At 30.8% G+C, this 22,298-nt stretch overlaps 1 protein-coding gene across 1 annotated transcript; it reads right to left on the bottom strand.

Moving 5' to 3' along the window:
- CycH (cyclin H) lies at window positions 1–18,470 on the bottom strand. The gene is given in 12 exon segments (XM_067284898.1): window positions 1–137; window positions 1,224–1,299; window positions 2,091–2,202; window positions 2,284–2,354; window positions 4,631–4,686; window positions 6,472–6,579; window positions 10,096–10,297; window positions 10,364–10,419; window positions 10,421–10,438; window positions 10,827–10,949; window positions 13,537–13,654; window positions 18,397–18,470. Coding segments are annotated over 11 exon segments (999 nt in total). The 5' UTR covers window position 13,654; window positions 18,397–18,470; the 3' UTR covers window positions 1–77.
- Window positions 18,471–22,298: the final 3,828 nt, after the last annotated feature.

Here is a 22,298-nt window from a genome sequence, read left to right as displayed (position 1 = left end):
TATAATCTTTTAACTTTTATTATTCAAAAAAGTTTTATAAAGAATTAACATACAAATCAGTAAAATAAATAGTATAGTCAACATAAATCAGACATTCTTGTTGTTGCTAATAATTCTTCTTCTATTCTTTTCTGTTCCTAGAATAAAAATATGTATAGTAATTACAGCTTTGTTGCTAATGTAACTAAAATTTACTCACTCACTTATCATTCAATTTTAAAAATTTATAAGTGAAGAAGTAATTATATTTTTTATTAAAAAAACTGGTATAGAAAAATTAGATAAATTTCTTTCCATTAATTATATCAACTTCATGTTTGATTAAAATGGAAGTTTTGTGTATCGATTACTGAAATATCATATTGATATTAAAATTCCACCCGTGTACTATTTGCATGAGATTGATTGCATATTGCAATAAATCTGAAGAAACACCGCTATGCAACATTAACAAATTAATGCAGGAGACAAAATCTAAAGCTTTAAGTAGTTTTATATTATATTTCTGTTATCACTAAGATACTACTTAAAATACTGGTTTTGAATTATTTTAAATAGGAGTGACAGCATTAATCATATACGTGTACATTAATCTTTCAAACCAAGTTACAGAAGAATACAACTTAAACAAAAGTTTATCCTAAAAACTATTTAGTGTGTGTTAATTTCTGAATAATTTTCATATTGCATATGTTCGTTCATTTCAAATTATGTTGAATACATAATTTTAAATGTTAATAATTTATTTCTAGGATATTTTTAATTTCAATCTTATTTAGCTCTAAACTTTCTCATCATTCAATAATTATAAAAATGTCAAAAATTCAATAACGTCAGTTTTTAGAATTCTGTATCAAACTTAAATTTTATCCTCCAAATTCTATATTAAATATATATAGGGTGCATCAGAAACACCTGATGGTTTTTAAATTTTAATTTGCAGGACGCAGTGCCTACTTACGAAATTCTATTTTCAAGAAATAACAGTGATATACGTGCATTTTTTTTAATGGAGAATGAATCTGTGCAAAGCAATAAATATTTACACTTTCTTCCGAAGTGTTATTTTACCTTAAAAACTGTCAGGTGTTTCTGGCACACCCTGTTGCATTTTGGGAATAAAGATATTACAGAAAACTTCAAAACAGTCATGATTTTTCTTTCTAAAATATAATTGTTATGAGATAAATAAACTTATAAATAAAAAACAGTTAAGAAATCACCTCTGAGATTCTTGCATATTTTTGATTTGGCATCCATTCTTCTTCATCCAACATCTCTTGAAGTTTTCTTTTATATCTATACATTAAATAATTTTCAGTTGTTTAGTCTAGGTGTGATTAACAGATAAACTTTTCAAAATTTGAGTTCCAATTGATTTTGTATGCCTATTTTCAATTCATTTCATCACAAAACATTTAACATAAATAATATAAAAACCAAAATGTGATGCGACTCATTGTTCAAATATTCAATGCATACAAATATTGACGACTCAACTTCAAATGTACTGTACATAGTGAATTTTAATGTATAGGTATGAAGAGAAATGGAGCAGTCGCTAATAAATATGTAACAGATAATCCTAGCAGACTTGACTACAACAAACATTTATTCAATAGAAAGGATAATCTTATAAAATTACAATTCTTTAGAACTGCAAGGACTATATTACCAAATTATAAAATAATCTCTCTTTCTAGGCTAATTAGATGATCGAAAACAAACTTCCTAAATGACAAAAGAAAAACTGGTTGTTTTTATTATTTAATATGATAAAAACGTAGTTTTAATTACAAACTTATGAGGTTTGTAATCTGTATATTGAAAATTCAGCTTTTAAATGCATTCTTAAAAATGTTATCAAACAAAACTTAAGTAAATTACAGACAAATACAGTAATTATATGTAGTAAAAATTTTTCTTGCAAAGCTGCTAAAATTTTTCATCTAGAATCATTAATTAGCATCTGTTTGATAGAAAATTACAGGAATTTGTATTGATTTAATAAATTAAATAAAAAAAATTTAAAATCAATAAATCAGTTAAGTACAATTTGAATTTGTTTATCCACATATGTAAATACTTACATTATGCTATCGGGATTATTCTCTTGGTTACGACATTTTTCAAGTTTTTTCTCAATTATTTTTATTTGATCCTTTGGTGGACATTCGGAAGGTTTTACCATGGAGCAAATACCTTATTTAATTTAAATCAATTTTATTCATAATTTTAAATAAGTAAATATTCTCTTAATTATAGTGAATAAACATGACTTACTCCTTAGAGAATTTTTTAAATTTATTATCTTTTCTTTCGATAATTTCATCATCAACACATCGTTAATATAACTATAAAAATAATACAATCCCATTATTCTATTAAATATGAATATATTTAATGTTTTAAAATAATATTTAAATATATAAAAGATTTTTTATCATCAGAACGTAAAAGAAATTTAAGTTTAAATTTTAAAATTTTTGATTTTCCTCTCCAATTTTTTAAAAATCTGTTTATAAATATAAATTAAAATATTTTTTATACCCCATGGTCTTTCAAAAAGAATGATATCATTTTAAACTCTTGTAATTATGATAATTATTATCTGAGAATGTTGTAATATTCATTAAAACATTGGAAAACTGTCCAAGTTTCACATTTCCCCATTACAATTTCTCAATGTGTATATCTTGTGGTACACATCCAACTGATACTCAAAATTCTTCCTACACTTATGGCATATCTGTTGTCACTCCTCCCACAGCTGCCATAATTCTACAGCTCCTAAAGGTTACTCATGTTGCATAATGATGAGTGATTACAACTTTGTGAAATGCAGAACACAAAACACCTTCACTGTTGTAGAGTCATCATTTTCATTTGTGGCACTAGACAACAAAAACTCAGATTCTATTAATCAATGTACATTGCATACTTCTCACAAGACAGATAATAATTATAGTAATTAAACTAATTTACAATGGTAGCATTCCTTTTGAAAGACCATGTATTTTCTTCACTTTGATAATAGATAATCTGCAGAATTTTTATTGTATTTAAAGAAAATATATATTTAATGATAACTTATATATACTGTAATCTATAAATAGTTTAGTGTGATGACAAACAACAGTTACTACTTGTTAAAACATTAAATTTTGCCCTACTTTTGCTTTCTTTTCAGTAAACCATTTCAAACTTTTGCATTACAAAACCCTTATAATTTATTATTACAAAATGTACAAACAAAAGTTAATTCTATTACAATAAATTTTTAATTTTGTCTTCACACTAATAGTAAATATTTTATTATAATAATCAAATCTGAATATCAATAGAATGTCAAATTGAAAAACAAAAAAATGTCAAAAGAAATGACCTCTTAGAATCTTATCTCTATTCAGATATGATATCTTAAAATATTTTGAATTTTAAATCGGCCTCCTAATTCATTTACTGTAATAAATTGTTTAATATTTAAGTCATGCACAAGTTCAAAAATTAAATAAAATTATACTGTGATACAAAAACTAAAAATATTGAAGCTTTCAGTAAATTAAACAAAAACTTTTTAATAATTTAAATATATAAGAAAATAAAGTTTACTTCTCATGTTGAAATCTTAGCTAATGTTTTTCTGTAAATGTTTACCATTTAAACAACAGTTAAATTTGAAGTTTATATATAACCTAAACAGCAGTTATAAACTGAAAAAATTTCCTAAAAATTTAATAAAAAGTTTATGAAATGTTTCTGCTCAATTTAAAATACATTAAAAAAATAAAATACATTAAAAAAATAAATTTTATTTTAGTAAATGTTTTTAATGTATTTTTTAAAATTAATTTAAAACTATTTAAAAAGTTTTCAATTTCAAGAATTTTTTTATTGAATATTTAATTAAAAAGTTTAAAAAACTGAAAAAAAAAATTACACAAATTTTTTAAAAATACATACCATTAAAATAAACTTTTTCAAAGCAATGTAAGAAATATATTTCACATAAATTTATAATTAAAAATATCTTTGATTTTCTTGTATCTTAACCTATCATTTGTTACAGCTTAAGCAATTAAGAAAAACCTCCACAAACCACTAAAATTCTACTGGCACAACACAAATATATAATAAATTAATAGTGGCTGTTATTGATGCTTACAAGTGAGAACAAATTTGGACTGCCAGGGAACCTAACTTTGTTCTTTTGTCTCATCTCTGCAGTTTGAGTCCTACCCTCGTGTTGGACCCATTTGTTAGATACGTATCCTATGTTATTCTTGTATTAATTTTTAGATTAAAAGGAGTTGCCTCAATTATAAATGTTCACCATCTCTGTCTCCTTAATGACTCCTAAATTTTAGTAGCTTTTATAGATGTAGTAAGGTAATAAATTTTTCAAGAAGTATCTAATTAAAAATCTCATAACTTTACATTTAATCAGTAACAGAAATTTATTTTTTAAACATAAGTCTCACTCGCTAGTTAAAAGATGTCTTGTAACCGCTACAGATGTGTGAACATCTGACTTAATAAATGTTATTCTGGCTTAAATTCCGATTCAGAAATGTGAGATATATAATATAAAGTTGATTTTCAATCAAAATTCAGATTATTAATTTCTTACCTATCTATATTTTCTTTAAGTTTTGTTGCAGAATACAATATAGCGGCTAGGCCAACCTGAAAAATAACAACAAACTGTCTTCAATGACATCGTTGTGAAGATTTGTAATAAAATAAGCAAATAAAATTTAAATATAATAAATCTTCTTTACAAGACACATTTAATAGAAAAATTATACTGAAAGAGTTTCTGGGATAACCTTGTTTTAATGCAAACAAATATATAAACTAAAAAATATTTTAAAATGATATACTTATTCTTTAACATATATCAATTATTATTATAATATTTGACACAATAATTTAGAAATTATTATGCCATCAAAATTTTAACACTTTCTTGAATCAAATGTATAAAAGGAAATGAAAGAAAATATCAAAATTTTTACTGTAAAAATACAAAAATATTTGAAAAATTTTTTGAAAATTTATTTAAATCTAGTGTTTTTTTTTAAAGATATTCACAGTTTGATTAGCCAAGAATTTTCTTAAACTTGCCAGTTTCAATCAGTTTCATTAAAGTTATAAATGTTAAAATTTAAAATTTAATTTGCCACTTTTCAAACCTCCAAGAGTTTTTGTACATATTAAATTATATTTTTAAAATATTGGTATATTTATCATTTTGCAATTTTTAAAGAAGAAAAAGATTTTTATAGAAAATATATAAAAGTTTTATTAATTAAAAACACATAGGAATACAGTCAGCCATAGTTATATTTATTACAAGTGAGCCTGACTTACAATAAGGTCACAACCAGCTTAGGTGAGGAATAGGGAACAATGCATTGATTCATACAATCTATGATCAATTTGAAGATCAGGACCAGATTCAAACTCCAAAGTGAAATGCTACAGACTGGCGAGAATGAAAAAGAAGAGAAAACAACACTATATTGATTTATTTGCACAACACCATAATTGCTCTCTTCTAAACAAGAACACACTGTTCTAAAGAGAATAGTTTGTTCTCTTGTAAAACATCATCTTTGTCTATAGCCACAATTTTGTGTGTGTTATTAATCAAGTAATTTGATATATAGAAGCATCAATAAACACTTCTATTATTATTATTCATATATTTTAGATAATTAAAATTTTTAATTTGAATAAATATTATTTTAAAATTTATTATGTATAATATCAAAATAGCATTCACAATCCTTCCTACTTTCTTTTATCAATTTGTATTTGTTATATATATATATATATATATATAACAAAAAACTCAAGAAGCAAAAACAAAAAAAAATTAAATATATATATATATATATTAGTTTTTTGCTTCTTGAGTTTCTTAAAGCATATATTCTCCATTTTTAAAGCATTTTATGAATAAGATACCACTTTAAAGTATGTCCAATTCACCATATTTTAAACCAAGAGCATCTCAAATGCTTATGCTTCTCTGTTCTTGCAAGCATTCATATGTTGAAACAAGTATGAATGAAAAGAGGAGAAACACATTTGTACTCGTCTTAAGCCATCTGGCTGATTAAATAATATTTAAGCCTCAAAATAAAATAAAATTTTTAAACTTTACAATCTATATTTATATATTATACTTTTAATACTGTTAAAACACATTTTTAAACAAAGTCTCCTGTAAAAGCAAACATAAAACTGCTTAAAATATAAAATATCTGTTTCATTATATGGATGATTAATTTTATCTTAATAAATTCCTTTAAACTATGTGTGTTAATTTTTAATGCTATTATTTTATCATATTACCATCAATTTATGATTGGATTTGGGGTTTTTTTTTGTGCTACAAGGGCCTAGGTCAAAGAACCATCAATTTAAAATATATTCTCTTAATAAAATCTTTTAAATAATTACCTGAGATGGTGGATGAAGGAGATAAACATCTGAAAAAACAGACCTATCTAGAAATTCATCAATAAATGGACGAAGACGTTCTGGATCACTTAGTGAATGATATCGTGTCTGAGGATAAAGTAAACAATTCTTCAATATTTAATAATTAATAAATCATCATAATGTAGAAAAATGCAACAAAATAGTTTAAATTCCTAAATACAGTAAAATTCCATTAACCTGGCATCTTGTATGCTGACAAACTTGATAAACCAGCATGTCTAATTCCTCATTGAAGGGTTACCAGTGCAATGTATGACATCTTTACCATTGTCATCAACAACTTATCATGGAAACATAATAAGACCAAGACAACATGATAATGAACAAGGTAAAACCAATTAGCTTATGCATGATTTTTCTAATGAGTTTTCCAAAGACATTAGTGCACGGATTTGGTATGAAAAGAGAAATATTTAGCACACATGGAATCAATAATTATCATAAACAGCTACAGTACCATACTGTTTATGTATTTTGATAATTAAAGTATATCTGTATGTATACACAATAAAAGTGTATAAAGCACAAAGAATAGTGTGGTATTGTTTCAAGCTAATGAAGGATAGAAATAGCCTGAAAAAAATTGAAATGTGCATGTTAAATAATGTTTTATGGTTATAAAAAGCATATTTTTACTTTTACACATGAAGATATGTAAAATTATGTCCATGGAATTGTAAAAAACCAGAAAACTTCTACCATCCAATAAGGCAACATATTCAATAAACTAGGACTTCATTGATCCTGATCAGGGCCGGATTATCAAATAGGCAAAGTAGGCAAATGTCTAGGGCCCGTAAGTCAGAGGGGCCCGGCTTCAGTGCAGAAGATTTCTCTGTGTGAAAATGAGTTAAAAATTTAAGAAATTTGATAGGACAGAAAATGCTGTACTTAACAATTTCTTACTAAGCTCCTCTCAACTAGCCATTGCCTAAAAAAAAAAAAAAGGTCAACAGCCTCCCGTGGGTCAGAAGTAACGCCACGGGATCTCGCACCATCTAGATATATTCCTAGGGCTGCGTCTCGTGGTAGTACCGATGTTGGATGGTTATGATTTATTTTCTAAATCTACACCTATACGTTGCAACATCGCATATACGATATAGCGTTCAAGTCGAGTGCGAAGATATTACAATTCAATAGTGTTTTATAAAAGAGTTAAAAAGGGTGACACTACGGTGTGACTCGGGGTGACACCACGATATCCGCACCGGGTGTCACCCATGCTAGCTACGCTAATGTCACATTATATAAGATTTGTTTAGAAGCAACTTATTTAAATGGGGCCCCAATTTAAATTTTGTCTAGGGCCCGCTAGAGGCTTAATCCGGCGCTGATCCTGATGATACCAGGTTAATGGAATTTCACTGTAGCTCCAATAAAAATTTGTGAAAAAATTAGTGTGTAATAAAATTCAACTAGTTTGATATTCTTAATAAAACAGATAAAATTACAATGATGCATACATAAATGTGAATATTGTACATGTAAATCTTCATTTCACAAAATGTGAGAGAATTAAACTTTCCATCCCATTTTTATTCACTTAATAATTACATAAAAAGTTAAAATTTTATTATTAAGCTGCCAAAGAAATCAATTTGTATTTTAAAAAGCAACTTAAAAACTGTTAAACAATTTATTTTTCTGCCTCAGTAAAAATCAAATTTTAATGAATACAAGTTTATGAATTTATACACTTCTAAAATTTTAAGCTTGTAGCATTACATACTTTTTAAAAAAATAAAATCTATATAAATAACATTGCTAGACCCGATATACTATAAAGCTAAACTACAACCAAATGCTGAATTCTATCGGGCTAGATATGGCTAAATAAATAAATAAATTATGCAACCAATTTGGCCCTAGAGGGAGGTGTTAAGTGCCATCTCTTATTAACTTTAATAATTATAATTTAATTAATTAATTTTAAATAATTTAGAATTACTGGAAGATAACGCCTCCCTCTAGTGCCAAATTGGTTGCATAATTTATTTAGTATTTAGCCATATCTAGCCCAATAGAATTTGGCATTTGGTTGGAATTTAGAATAAAATCTATTTGAAAAATTCAGCAATGAGTTGTATAACTTTTCTAGCAACATTTAAAATTGTGTGTGGTGCCATCTGTTAAGTTATTTTATTAAAAAAAACTTTTTACATAAGTACTATAAAATAGCAAATAAGTAAAATCTTCATGTTATGTTTTATAAAAAATGAAAATGCTAGTAACAAGTAAATTCTTCTTCATTAAATCCGACCCCACTAAGATACAATACACGACCCTTTCCCCCTCCCCTTGGCCTTTAACCACCAAAATTTAATAGCATCAATGCCCCTAATAAACAAACTTCCTTGCAAAATTTTAGGAATTTTCAACAAAAAGAACAAAAGTTATTAACAAGGCTTCAACAAGGGTGAATAAAATCATGTCCCCCCACACACACACACCAATACATATTGAAAAACCCCTGAATTTTTGCATTTCTTGATGTTTTAAGATCCCAAATCTAAAAATGTACAAATTTTGATGGTCATTTATAGACCAATCACCATACTTTCCCTGTTATATATAACAGCCAGGAAAGTAATGATTCAAAGATAATCTATATCATTCAGAACGATTTTTAAATCCTCTAAGAATTTTTTCAAATATTTTTAATTTCTGTTTAACTTGAATTTTGTTAGTAATGTTTGTTTTTAAATCACGAATCTGAAAGCTTGTAAGATTTCCCTCACCTTAGAGTTGTAGAGTATTTTATATATGAGATTTTATTGTAGAGTTTTAATCATTTAAATATTTAATTATAAAAGTTCATCTTTTGTTGGATAGGTACAATTAGGACCTGATAGATTATAATTGTCAGCTCTTCAATAGGATGCTGAAATCCTGTTTCATTCATTCAATCAGTGTTTAGAATATGTTGCATAAATGAAGTAAATTAAAATGATGATGTCATCTTTAGTTCTGATTTTTTTCATAAAATTTGTGGATTGTTGTATGTAAACAAAAAGTATTGTACAATCAAGCTTGGGCTACCATTTTGATTGTATATAATTATTTTAGTTATCAAAATTCATTTTGTAGCATAGAAAAAACAATGTAGTAGCCTATTAACACAAGTATTGCGTTATGTCTCAGTTGTCAATGAGACTGACTAATCATTCACCTAAAATGGACCTCAAAAAGTCATCTTTCATCGGACTGACAAAAGCACTTTCTTTCGTTATTCATAAAATTTCTTGCTCTCTGATAAATTATTCTATGTTATTCCAATTTTACTTCTTTATAATTAAAAATGATGTATCACTAAACAATTTGATGTCCTTTTTTAGACTGTTTAAGCTCTACCATTCCTTCTTTTAAAGGGTTCTCTTTAATTTACATTTTCTCTACATCATTACAATTATACCACAGATTAATTCACTGTCAGATTCTGACTTTTTTATCCATTTCCAAATAATCTTATTATTTCAAAATTACCAAAATATAATATAGTTAATTCTCTAAATTATTAAAGAATTACAGTTACATTAAATAATTTAAAATATTTTAAAATAAAATTGATATACATTTTACCTTTAAATCTATTAAAAACCCTTCTATCGGATGATATGGATTATGAATTGTCAGATGATAATTTAATTGTTGCATTAATAATAATTCATTATTCAATATGACATCCATTGCTTTTTCTCTGTCACCTTTGATATTTGCTACAAACTGTGTTATAGATACATTAAATTCTTCTACTTTGCAAGCCAAATATACACATGTTACCCTAAAATAAAAAATATTAGGAAATGAATATTAACTACTAAAATAAAACAAGAAAATATGTACTTACATAACATTTTTTGGATGATAGTCCATAACAGAATTATTTAAATAAAATCTTTTAAAAGTATTGAAATGATGTACCCTATAAGAATATAAAAAAATTATGATGATATAAAAATTAATCAGAAAAATTAAACTGATGTACAGCAGACCTTTGATTTAATGAACAGACATTTCTGCCCTAAAGAAAAAATTTAGAACTTTCGTTTTATTTTATTTTATTTGAGGGTAGAGGGGTCAGTGAATCAACAAGCATAAGTTATTCATTATATATTACAATAATTTTTATTAATACTTGTATGTTATTACAGCATTTTCACACATCCAGTACATGATAAGTTTCAATCTGGGACTTCAACAACTGTAGACATCTCTTCTAATAGTCTGTTAAATCAAGGGCCTACTGCATTTATATTTCATATTTTAAATTAAATTCTTCAATAAGCAAAATGTATATTGTCAAAATTTACCAAAACACATTTCGGCATTTCAGGCTGGAACTTCCTACAAAAATCTCGAAGAATGTGTTCGTAATATTTACATAGCATTCTTTCCTCTTGCGGAGATAAGAAAAAAATATATTTTGTCTCATCCTACGAAATTAAAAAAAAAAAACTATATTTCTGTAACATAAAATTGATGTCATTTTTAAAATCTACTTTAAAAAATATTAAATTTTTAAGTATTAATTGTAATAAATAAATAATTAAATTTTAATTAATTTTATGTTTTTCTACTAAAGATACTCTACCATACGTAATATCCTTTATCATTAATCATAAAATTAAAAAAAAAACTAAATTTTTTTCACCCTACTATTTCATTCTGTTTTTTTACATTAAAATTTAAATTTATTCATTCCAATTCAAGATGAAGGCAAAAAATAAAAAATAATGCATTTTTTTTTATCACATCTAATAAAAGAAACATATATAAAATAGAACTATTGAGTAAAAGATCTCTAACAGAAAGGATATATGCATTCAACATTCATGAAAAGTTTAGTCCACATATGCCAACTTCTGTATCATTTACATGGAATATATTTAATCTCTATCAATCTTATCTGACTCTTTGACAGATCTCTCATTCCGATAATGGAGCAGAAGTAACAAAAATTGTCACATATTTTACAATCTAGCTTATAACTTACTTGATGGTAATATGGCATCAACGTAATGGTGTAGTTCTTTGCTTTAAGCGATTATGATATACAAATGTGTGTTCCCAAATAAAATTACATTGCCAAAAATATCTTTCGGACATTTCGGGCAATATAACTTTACATTTTTCTTTCGTCGGGCAAAACACGGTACATAATAAAACGGTTTATATTTTGAATATCTGCTATAATCTGTAATGTGTTCTACAGCTATTAAATAGTGATGTTTCCTGAAGAAGTATTCTCTCTTTGGTCTGTAATATAAATTGCAAAATATCCAATATAATTAAAGAAAGTAAAGACTCGTGATTTAACAGACTTTGGATTTAATGAACAAAAAAATTCTCTCCCTAAAGGAAAAATTTATAACCTTTTTGTATTTTCAGATAGAGCAGATAAAACACATTTGATTTAATGGACTGACATCACTTTCACCAATTAGTTTGTTAAACTGGAGACCTACTGTATTCAAAATAAATTATTTTTACATTATAGTCTTTTTATTTACAAAAAAAAAGTATGAAAGAAGATAGTTTCCCAGATATTCTCTATAATTTAAGAAACAAAATTTTTCAAAAAATTCAAAAACATTGAATAATATCAACAATTCATTAAAAAAACAAAACTAACCTGCTTTAAATAAATTTTAATATAAAACACTTAGAAAAATTCTCTTATATTCAAACTATAAAATGGAATGGAAATACAGTCGAGTCCGCATAAGTCGACACCATTGGTTAAGTAGTCACTTTTCTGTGGTCCCGACCGACTTACATAGGCATTAATGTTAAAAAACTCCGGTTTACTCGACACCGTTTAACTCGTGACCACTGGATAAGTCGACATACTTTTGCTGTTCCACACTCCGATAAGTCGTCATTCCCTCCCGAAAAAATGAATTCACTCCACACATGTGGTGCAAACTCATTTTTTTTTTTTCAGGAGGGGAACTCGATTTATTTATTAATATATAATTAATATATTTAATAATATAATAATATATTAATATATATACATATTAATAAAAATGCTTTAACATTTTATGTATTTTTATGTATAAAATAATAACAGATAAACAAAAAGAAAATATACAATCTACATCAACATCACACCAGAATCCAATTTTGCATTTTCTCATACCAGAGGCATTAAGAATCCTTAGACGTTACTTGCCAACAATTAACAATTGCGAAGATGATGTTTTAAAGGCGTTTGTGATCGTTGAAAAAGAAAGTCGAGACAGTTAAGTGCTCAAAACAAACAACACTAAATGAATTTTTCAGTTTTTCATCTACAGAGTAATTGTAAATGGAGGACACAATGTATTGTAAGCCTATACTACTGTATAACGCACTACTGTATTTTATTAATTGTAGTTTTGTGGTTTTTTTTCCAACTTCGCTATAGTCATCACATCGGCTAACTTGACACATTTCCACTTCCCCTTGGTGTGTCGACTTGTGCGGAGTCGACTGTATATTTTTAAAAATTTTTATGAATTCTTTTGAGTAAAAATTATAAAAATGTCGGTAGTTTTCTGTTAACAGCCAATTGTAACTTTAATCTGATGCGTGATACTGTTGTCTACGTTGCTCTGCTAAGACTATCATGTTTAACTATTTAGCCCATGTGTTTATGCTGACTTTGAGTAACTGACTTAATTGTTCATGGAGTACTTGATGTTATATAGTTTTAGGGGGTGTGGAGCTCGCCCCACCTGGGTGCTGAGGTGTACACCAAAGCACACGACTACATGAGGAGTGTCAGTCAAAGTGAGCAATTTGGTGATGCAAAGCATGGAGAATAAGCAGTATACTGATACATATTAAAAACAGACCTTTGGAGATGAATATCTTACGAAGAATCACATGTATAGGTATGGTTTCTTTGACTTTTTTGCTCGTATAGGGGTCAACAATTCTGGGGGTGAAGAACCACTCATTTAGAGCTTGAATCTTACCCATTGCTGTACATATTGACTGGCATCCTGTTAACAGAAAAGTAACAAAATGTCTTACCTTAATACCTTTTCCATGTTGTTGTATGAAGTTAGAATTAGCTTTATGTCTTAAAGTACAGAGACGTTCTTCGTTAGAGAACAGCCAAAACTTGTATTGTGTACTTAATGAAAACATTCTGTAAAAAAATGAATAATAGAACAAACAATTGTTAAAATTTTATATTAAAAAAATCAACTATTCTAATCACATTATAAATAAAAATTATTTCATTCTCTTGAAATTATGTAAGTTATTATGTTAATATTAATTGTATTAAATATAAAATATATTTTAATTTCTGATTTCAGCATAATTTTTTAAATTTTAAATAGAATTAATATCACTGATTTATATTAATTAAAATAGTAAGAACACAGATATAACATATTAATTGCATGTATTACTTCCACAATAATTTCAAGTTAGCAAACTTGAAAGCAGTATCCTTTCATTAGTTGCTAAAATAATTCTTGAAAATGTTACTGTGAATCTACTTGTAAATAAATAAATAAAATAAAAACTGGAAATAAAAGAATAACTATCTCAAGGAAAGTTAGAAGTTTCATTCAATCACACTCTTGTTTTACAAAACTGTTTTCAGTCACTTGAAGAAATGAACTGAGAAAGCTTTCAGAACTTGAAATATTACCGCTGAGTACTCTTAAACAAAACACCCTCATAGGAAGATATTCAAAAAACTTCTTCCATGATTAAAACTGTATAATCTGTTTGGATGGCTGAAAATTAAAACGTATAAAGACTATGTCTACATGAAATAGTTTATAACCAACGAGAAAGTTTGTGAATGGACTGCTAACAAAACTTTGTCAACTTAAAGATGGGGTGAAATGGTCTCTCACCTTAATAAGAACCATGTTCCTTTCGTGAATGTACTTACGTTAGCAGAGGTCCCTTTCTACTTTCCTGCCACCAAAAGGATGTTTATCCTCATGAATAGTGTATAGATGATAAAACTCCGCTTGCAATGGAAATTCTGAAGATAACATTAATAATAAATACACCTAAATAGGGTTTCTCAAACGGGATTCCGGTCGTTTTTTTAACCCGGGAGATATCCCAGGAAATTTTTCTTATCCCGGGAAATCTCGCAAATTTTTTAAAAATTCACTTTTTTCTTATTTTACATTAAGGTTGAGGAAATTTTGCAAATAGAAAGTATAATTAACTCATAAACTGTCAGAATACATTTGTATTTATTAATTTTAAACCTACTTATTAGTTTTTTTTAACTTTGGTTCGTTATGGCAGGTCACAAATGGTCAATAATCAATACATAGCTTATTTGTGGCAAAACTCTCAAAATTCTTTACCAGTAATATCTGGAATAAGTGTGCTTACGCTGTCTTAATTTTTAACCATGCCCAGTAGCTTCAATGACTGCGTAACGCCAAGTTGTGCAAATTGGGCAAGGATACAAACGAGTACGAAGTCAGCAAGTATGAAGTTTTTCTTCATAATCTGATTATTAAAGACAAACGAACTGCCGAATTATTGGGCTATGATGTTTCTATTAAAGTAGTCAAGGTAGACAAATCAAGAATACTACAGAACAAAAGAAGTACTACAATCTCGAAAACGAACTAGAAATCTTTCGGGATACAGGTGAAAAACACACAATATTTGTCTTCTCTTAAACGCATTAAACACGATTCCAATCACATTAATTGAATCGGAAAAGGCATTCTCGGTAGCAAGACTTTTCACTACTAAAATAAGAATTAGATTGACTGATCGGAGTATTGACCATCTTTGCTTTTTAAAATCTTATAAAAATTTACAATATTTTGTATTATATTTTATTTAAAAAATCAAAAATTACCTTCTAAGTTAGAAGTTTGATCTAAGTTCATTTTTTTTTAATTTTCAACTCAATTCAAAGGCATTTTTGTCGTTGTATGCAGTTTCCAGCAAACTTTAATAAATTTTTTCTATTTGTGAAAATTTCTACATAATTCAAAGGTAATTTTTGATTACATATCTTATACAGCATTATTAATATGATTTTGGAGGATGCAGAACATATTAAATTACTTTAAAAAACGAAAAATAATTAAATCATTTGATTTCATGACATTTTGTATATCTTAAAAATAATTAATTTTGTCCCGGGATTTCGGAAAACAGTTCACTTTTATCCCGGGATTCCGGGACAAGCAAAAGACCGGGAAATAAGAAACCCTACTCCTAAACATCAAAAACCCAGCAAGAAATAAATATTTTTAAACAAAACAAACATTTTCTTCTGTTTTAAACAGTCATCTTCAGGTTAGAAAAATGTAGATATAAATGAATGTGTATTCTAAAAATAGATCATTATACAAATTTAAAGATGGAATCATCATGAAATACGTGCATGTACCATACAATATGGCTAGTGCTGCTGCCTACTTCTGGTGTAACTACTCTGACAGCACCTTCGTTTTACCCTAGATTACCCTAAATTGAGAAAACTCTCCGAGCTCAAGCTCATGCTTGGATTAAAAAAAATAAGACAAATGATTCTATGACACAAATCCCTGTACTATTATTGCAAAATAATAATTAGAACAATTCTTAATTCATTGTTTTTAAAAATGTTAATAACTAAAATGTCTTAGGATTTTTAGGTTTTATCAGAGGTATTAATTTACATCTGATATGGAGAGTGCCAATGGCCCAATGGCATGAAGGTTGAAAAAAGCAAAATCCTACTCGGGTGTAGTATACAGTGTACATCAAAGTACCTAGCACCAATATGCTTTATTTCTTTAGCTTCTGTTGTCCTATCGTACAACCCTTCAGTTATGGGAGAAAACAGAATGGTTTTAGGTTAAAACTTTTTCTGGCAAAACTTGTGGCGCAAAGGGTAATAGCATTAGATCACAGGGCAGTTTTATCCTAGATTTACCCTTTATATAAGACTACCCTAAACATTACCCTAAAAGGTTGAAATTACCCTAGAAACGGCAGCATTTAATACGGCATTACTATTTATTACTAAATTATACCAGTATTATTGAAGAGACTGTGACAACATTAATGACTAGAGTAAACTATGATTTTTTTCAGAAGAAAAATCTAAAAAAATTCACAGCTCTGAAAATACAAATTTTATGCTACTTCTTGTTCTTCATCCTTATTTTAAAGCATAAAGGTGACACTAGCTTTATTAGCAACAGATTTTACTGTATCTCAGTAATACGATATTTTTATATTGATTTATTTTTCATTGAAAAATTCATATTTATATGACATCTTAAGTTTGGGTTGGAAAATGTGACCTCTTAAAATATCTCAATGACAAATTGAAAGAATAATACATATGATAAATTACATTGCTGCCAAGTATCAGTTAAGATACCTAACAAAGATACAAGAAAACCTAAAAATTTTCCAATCATTTTCAATAATTATTATTTATTATTAATGTTATCTTCAGAATTTCCATAGCAAGCTGAGTTTTATCATCTATACACTATTCACAAGGATAAATATCCTTTTGATGGCAGGAAAGTAGAAAGGGACCTCTGCTAACTTAAGTACATTCAAGAAAGGAACATGGTTCTTATTGAAGTGAGAGACCATTTCACCCTATCTCCAAGTTGACAAAGTTTTGTTAGCAGTCCATTCACAAACTTTCTTGTTGGTTACAAACTATTTCACATAATCTTTGTACATTTAATCTTCAGCCAACTAAACAGATTATACAGTTTTAATTACAGAAGAAGTTTTCTGAATATCTTCCCATGAGAGTGTTATCCATTTCTAGCCCGATAATATTTGGCATTAGTTAGAGAATAGCTTTATAATATATCGGGTTTGATGATGATGTTTGTTTGTTGTTTAAGATTATTCAGCTATAATATTTCAGGTCCTAAAAGCTTTTTCAGTTCATTTCTTTAATTAACTCAAAACAGTTTTGTAAAACAGAACGGTAGACTGACTCCTGTCTCGGCTGTCTCTCAACACAATGCTGGAATATAGCAATGGGGAGGGAGTAACGTGAAAACAATGAGAAGACAAGGGGATACTATAGATTGCTCCCTACAGAATTTTGGGACTTTGAGTATATATTTGAACTCTGGACCGAGACGAATTCAACAATAACCTACTTTTGGACTGGAGACCAAAAATAAGAAAGTTATGATATTTACAATTTCCTGCCTTTCACAATGCATTCTACGCCATTTTAGAGTTTTCTATTAGGTGGCACTGCTTGTAGTTCAGTATGCATTTCCTTTTTTTTTCTTTTGTTCAAGAACTACCGCAATCAATAACTAGTGCCGTTAAATGCTCGGCGACCTTCCGGCAGCTCCCCTCCGGGAGGAGTCTGTTGGGAGCTCGAACAATCAAACACCACCTAGTGGTAAACTCTAAAATGGCGTAGAATGCATTGTGAAAAGCAAGAAATCGTAAATATCACAACTTTCTTATTTTTGGTCTCCAGTCCAAAAGTAGGGTATCGGTGAACTCGTCTCGGTCCCGAGTTCAAATATATACTCAAAGTCCCGAAACTGCATAGGGAGCAATCTATAGTACACCCGAAGACAAGACATTCTCATTTTATTAAGTACCCAACTACGTGGAGTTCAAATTTCCAACTTCTTTCCTACACTTGGTCGTGACTGTGGACTCAATAGTTTCAATCAATTTCACATCTTACAAAAATATGGCAGTTCGTAAAAATATCAATCATTTTAATTTACCAGTAACTAATTACATTCAATTTTTTATATTGCGGTTAGACATCAGACTTTCTAACTAGCTTTGTTGACATGCTGTAATTTAAAAAATATATGTACGTACTGTACATTTGTTTCCTATATAAATTATTAGTCATATCATAAACTGGAGATAAAATTTAATAAGTATGCTTACATTCAGTTTCCAAAATACTCAGAATAAACGTGAAATCATCGACAACCAAATCAAAACACAACATTCACAAATAACACTTGTTTGCTTGCTTGCCGCCCTCTGGCGGTGAAGTTAGGCGTTAGTTAAGTCGTCTATTTCGCCTCGTGTAGTTGTTTTTCCAGGTCTGTGAGTGGAATTGGCTTTTGTTTTTTTTTTTTAGCTCTTTCCGCCCTGTGGGCACTAAGAGGGCCTCTTTTAGTAGGCCCATTATGGGTTCGGCCAGGCCCACAATGGGGCGACCGGGTGGTGAGGGACGGGGCCCGACATATCCGAACGAGACCACCCCCCGAAAAATTCCTGGGGATTATTCGACCGGTTCGGATTCGATTTCGGGTCCCCCAGAGGGAATGGAAGAGGTAGTCAGTAATAGCTTTCTTGATGTAAGTGCAGTATTGTTTAATGATGCATTTGTGGAAGCGACGATCGAGGGAAGTTTTATTTGCGGTGCAGAGTGTAACAATGTTGTTGGTAGAGATGGGGAAGCCAAGGCTGAGTTTGATGTATTGGTTTTGAATAGCCTCTAAGGTGTGTCTTGGTAAGGGTAGCTATACTAGGGATGGTGTAAGTAATGATACTACTAATGGTGCTATTAGCAATGCAGAGGAGGTCAGTAGGGTGGCCGCCTGAGTTTTTGTTGCAGAAAATTTTGAAAATGTTGAGAAGTTTGCTGTAGTTGTTGTGGATGTATTGAACGTGTGTACTCCAAGAGAGGTTAGCCGTGATAAAAATGCCGAGAGTTTTCAGTTTGTTAACTTCAGAGATGTTCTACCCTGGCGAGTAATGTCGTGATTGTTGTGGATGTTATCTAAAGGCTGGGATTATAGAGGAGAGTTCCTCCGCGTGGAACTCGCCGATCCATATCGTCAAAAAGGAGAATGGGGAAATTCGCATGACGTTGGATCTAAGGCGGGTGAACGATCTGACCGCCCCCCAAGAGTTCCCGATCTCCCGGGTGGACGAGATATTGAGCAAATTTCACGGGAGCAGGTACTTCTCAGTTTTAGACTTAAAGTCAGGCTACTTTCAAATAGGTCTAGATCCCTCAGTGAGACCCGTGTATGCTTTCTCGACGCCGTGGGGAAAGTATCAAATGTGTCGCCTTCCCCAGGGAGCTAGGAATAGCGGCCGTTTCTTCCAGGCAGTGATGACCAGAATTCTAGCCCGTTTCGTAGGTATAAACTGCTATATATTTCAGGATGACGTGGTCTTATTCTCAAAATCATTGAGTGACCACATTGCCCTGTTGGACGAAGTTATAGGTACCTTACACAGTAAGAACCTCAAACTACACCCCGACAAAAGTCGCTTTATTGTTGGTGAGGTCAAGTACCTCGGGCATTTTATTAATCAAAAAGGGATACTACCAGACGGGGATAATGTAAGAGCGATACGCGAAATCACCCCCCCCCTAAGAATGTGAAGAAGGTAAGGAGCTTTTTAAGCATGATCGGTTACTTTAGGAGCTTCATACCCAAATTCTCCGATCTCGCTCTGTCCTTAACTACATTGACCAAGAAGAACAGAAAATTCTGTTGGGATATCTCTTGCCAAAATAGTTTCGATAAATTTAAAGATATATTATCCAACCCCCCTTTATTACGTCACCCCGACTTCGACGCTCCATTCCACCTGTATACGGATGCGTCAGATGAATGCATTGGTGCGGTGTTGGGCCAGATGAAGGAAGAGGGTTTTTGCCCGGTAGGTTACTTCAGCCGAAAATTTAGCACAACGGAACAGATCTATTCCACTGTCGAAAAGGAGTGCTTGGCTATTGTGACATCATTGCGTCACTTTAAACCACTAGCCCTAGGCCACCAAATAGAGATCCACACCGACCACAAGCCTCTAATATTTATGGGAAACATGAATAACCACAATAAGAGATTGATGAGGTGGTCAACTGAGCTAGCCGATTATGATATAAGGATAAAACATGTAAAGGGGAAGCACAATGAAGTGGCTGACGCCTTATCCCGATTAGGCTTCGAAAAGAAAAAACAGGATAGCGCAGTGTATAGCAATGTGGTTGATAATTATGAGATTTGGAAACAGGTAGTTGCATCTCAAGGAATGGACAAGTTTTTAAAACGGATGCGTGATAATTGCGAGTTACAGAGACGCGAGCATAGCGAATTCATTGGAGGGATTCAACCTGAGTTCATGATGGAGGGTGATGTGATAGTACACGTCAAGCCAGGAAGAAAGGGGCTCGGTAATAAGATACGTATTTGTGTAGGCGAAGAAATGGTGGATCAAGTAATCTGGTCATTCCACAGCTCCCCGCTATCAGGGCATCTTGGCGCGGAGAAGACTTGCAATCTTGTCGATAGGTACTATTATATAAGAGATTTAAGAAATCGTGTTAAGCGGGTCATAAGAGGATATAAGGTATGCCAAAAACATAGTATGCCTAACTTGCATAGGGGGCGTGCGCCCTTTCAGGAGACCGAAACTTCTGATTTTCCTATTCAGAAGGTCGCGACCGATATAATAGGTCCCCTCCCAGTGTCACAAAAAGGTAATAGGTATATACTTACTATTATTGATATCTTCACGCGATACGCAGAGGCTATTCCTATCCCTGATCAATCTGCTTGTACGATAGCTGAAGTAATCTTTGATCGCCTCATATGCAGGTATGGGTGTCCCGACTTAATTATCTCTGACCGGGGGCCAATTTCACATCAAAACTCTTTGAGGAGGTATGCGACGAGCTCTCCATTAAGCACAACTTAACCACGGCTTACAGACCTTGTTCCAACTCTGTGTGTGAACGTTTTAATAAGACCATATGCGGTATCATCGCGAGAATATCGGAGGGCGAGAACCGTGAGTGGGACAAATTCATAAATCAGGCTCTGTTCGCCTATAACAATTCCACCCATTCAGCCACTAACGAGTCCCCTGCTTTTCTACTTTATGGCTTCGACCCTCGTTTTCCTGGGGCCTTTCCAATGGAAAGCCCTGATAATAATCGTAACCGTGATCAAGATTGGGGTTTTGTTAAAAGATTAAACATGATAAGGGAAGCTGCCTATAAACTAGGAAGGCGGCGAAACCAGAAGAACAGGGGGAGAATAAATAAGAACAGAGAATGCGATAGATGGGAGGAAGGTCAAAGGGTTTGGCTTATGCGAAAAGGTATAAAAAAGGGGAAATTTTCCCCTAAATATATGGGGCCCTACAGAATTACCCGTGTTCTGGGGCCAGTTACGGTGGAGCTGGGCGGTAATCGGAAGGAAGACAGATGGATTGTGCACATTGATCGCATAAAACCATGCTACTCCCCCGTATGCAAGGAGTGGAGGACGGCGGCCCAGAGACATCAGAAAAGAAAGGTGACTCTACCCGCGGATGAGGTTTTGGAGGAGGATGAGCACCCTGAAAACATATGGGCAGTGATGCCTAGGGAAAGACCAGAATTAAGCTTCAACGAAGGACAACAGGAGGGATGCGGAAACGATCACCCTGAGAATCATCATGAAGAGGGAGAACACGCTAAGCACCATCACCCGTACAATACACGTGGCCATAAGGTCGACTACCGTAGGCTACACTACGGAGTGTGACTCTAAGGGGGGGCGTATGTGGCCGTCAGCCATATTGTTTTCTTGTATATTTTTGTTTAATTCATAAGTTGTAAATACATATATATATATATATTTTTTCTATCTTCCTTCTTCTTCATTCTATTCTCTTATTTCCGTTCCTTTCTCCTTTGTCTAAATAACCTGACCGTTATTGCTGGAGGGCAGGATTACCCCTCCTAAGTAAGAACAAAAGAAGGCGAGGACGCCCCGAAGGCTAAGTGGTGATCAAGGGACACTTTTCTACTGGACCTCAAGAAGGACGGAAGTGTG

This window comes from Centruroides vittatus, unplaced genomic scaffold (genome assembly GCF_030686945.1).
Source record: "Centruroides vittatus isolate TY-2023 unplaced genomic scaffold, ASM3068694v2 contig_1215, whole genome shotgun sequence".
Classification (NCBI taxonomy): Eukaryota; Metazoa; Arthropoda; class Arachnida; order Scorpiones; family Buthidae; genus Centruroides; species Centruroides vittatus.
Note: the sequence above shows the minus strand (reverse complement) of the source record. Positions and strands in the feature narration are given on the sequence as shown.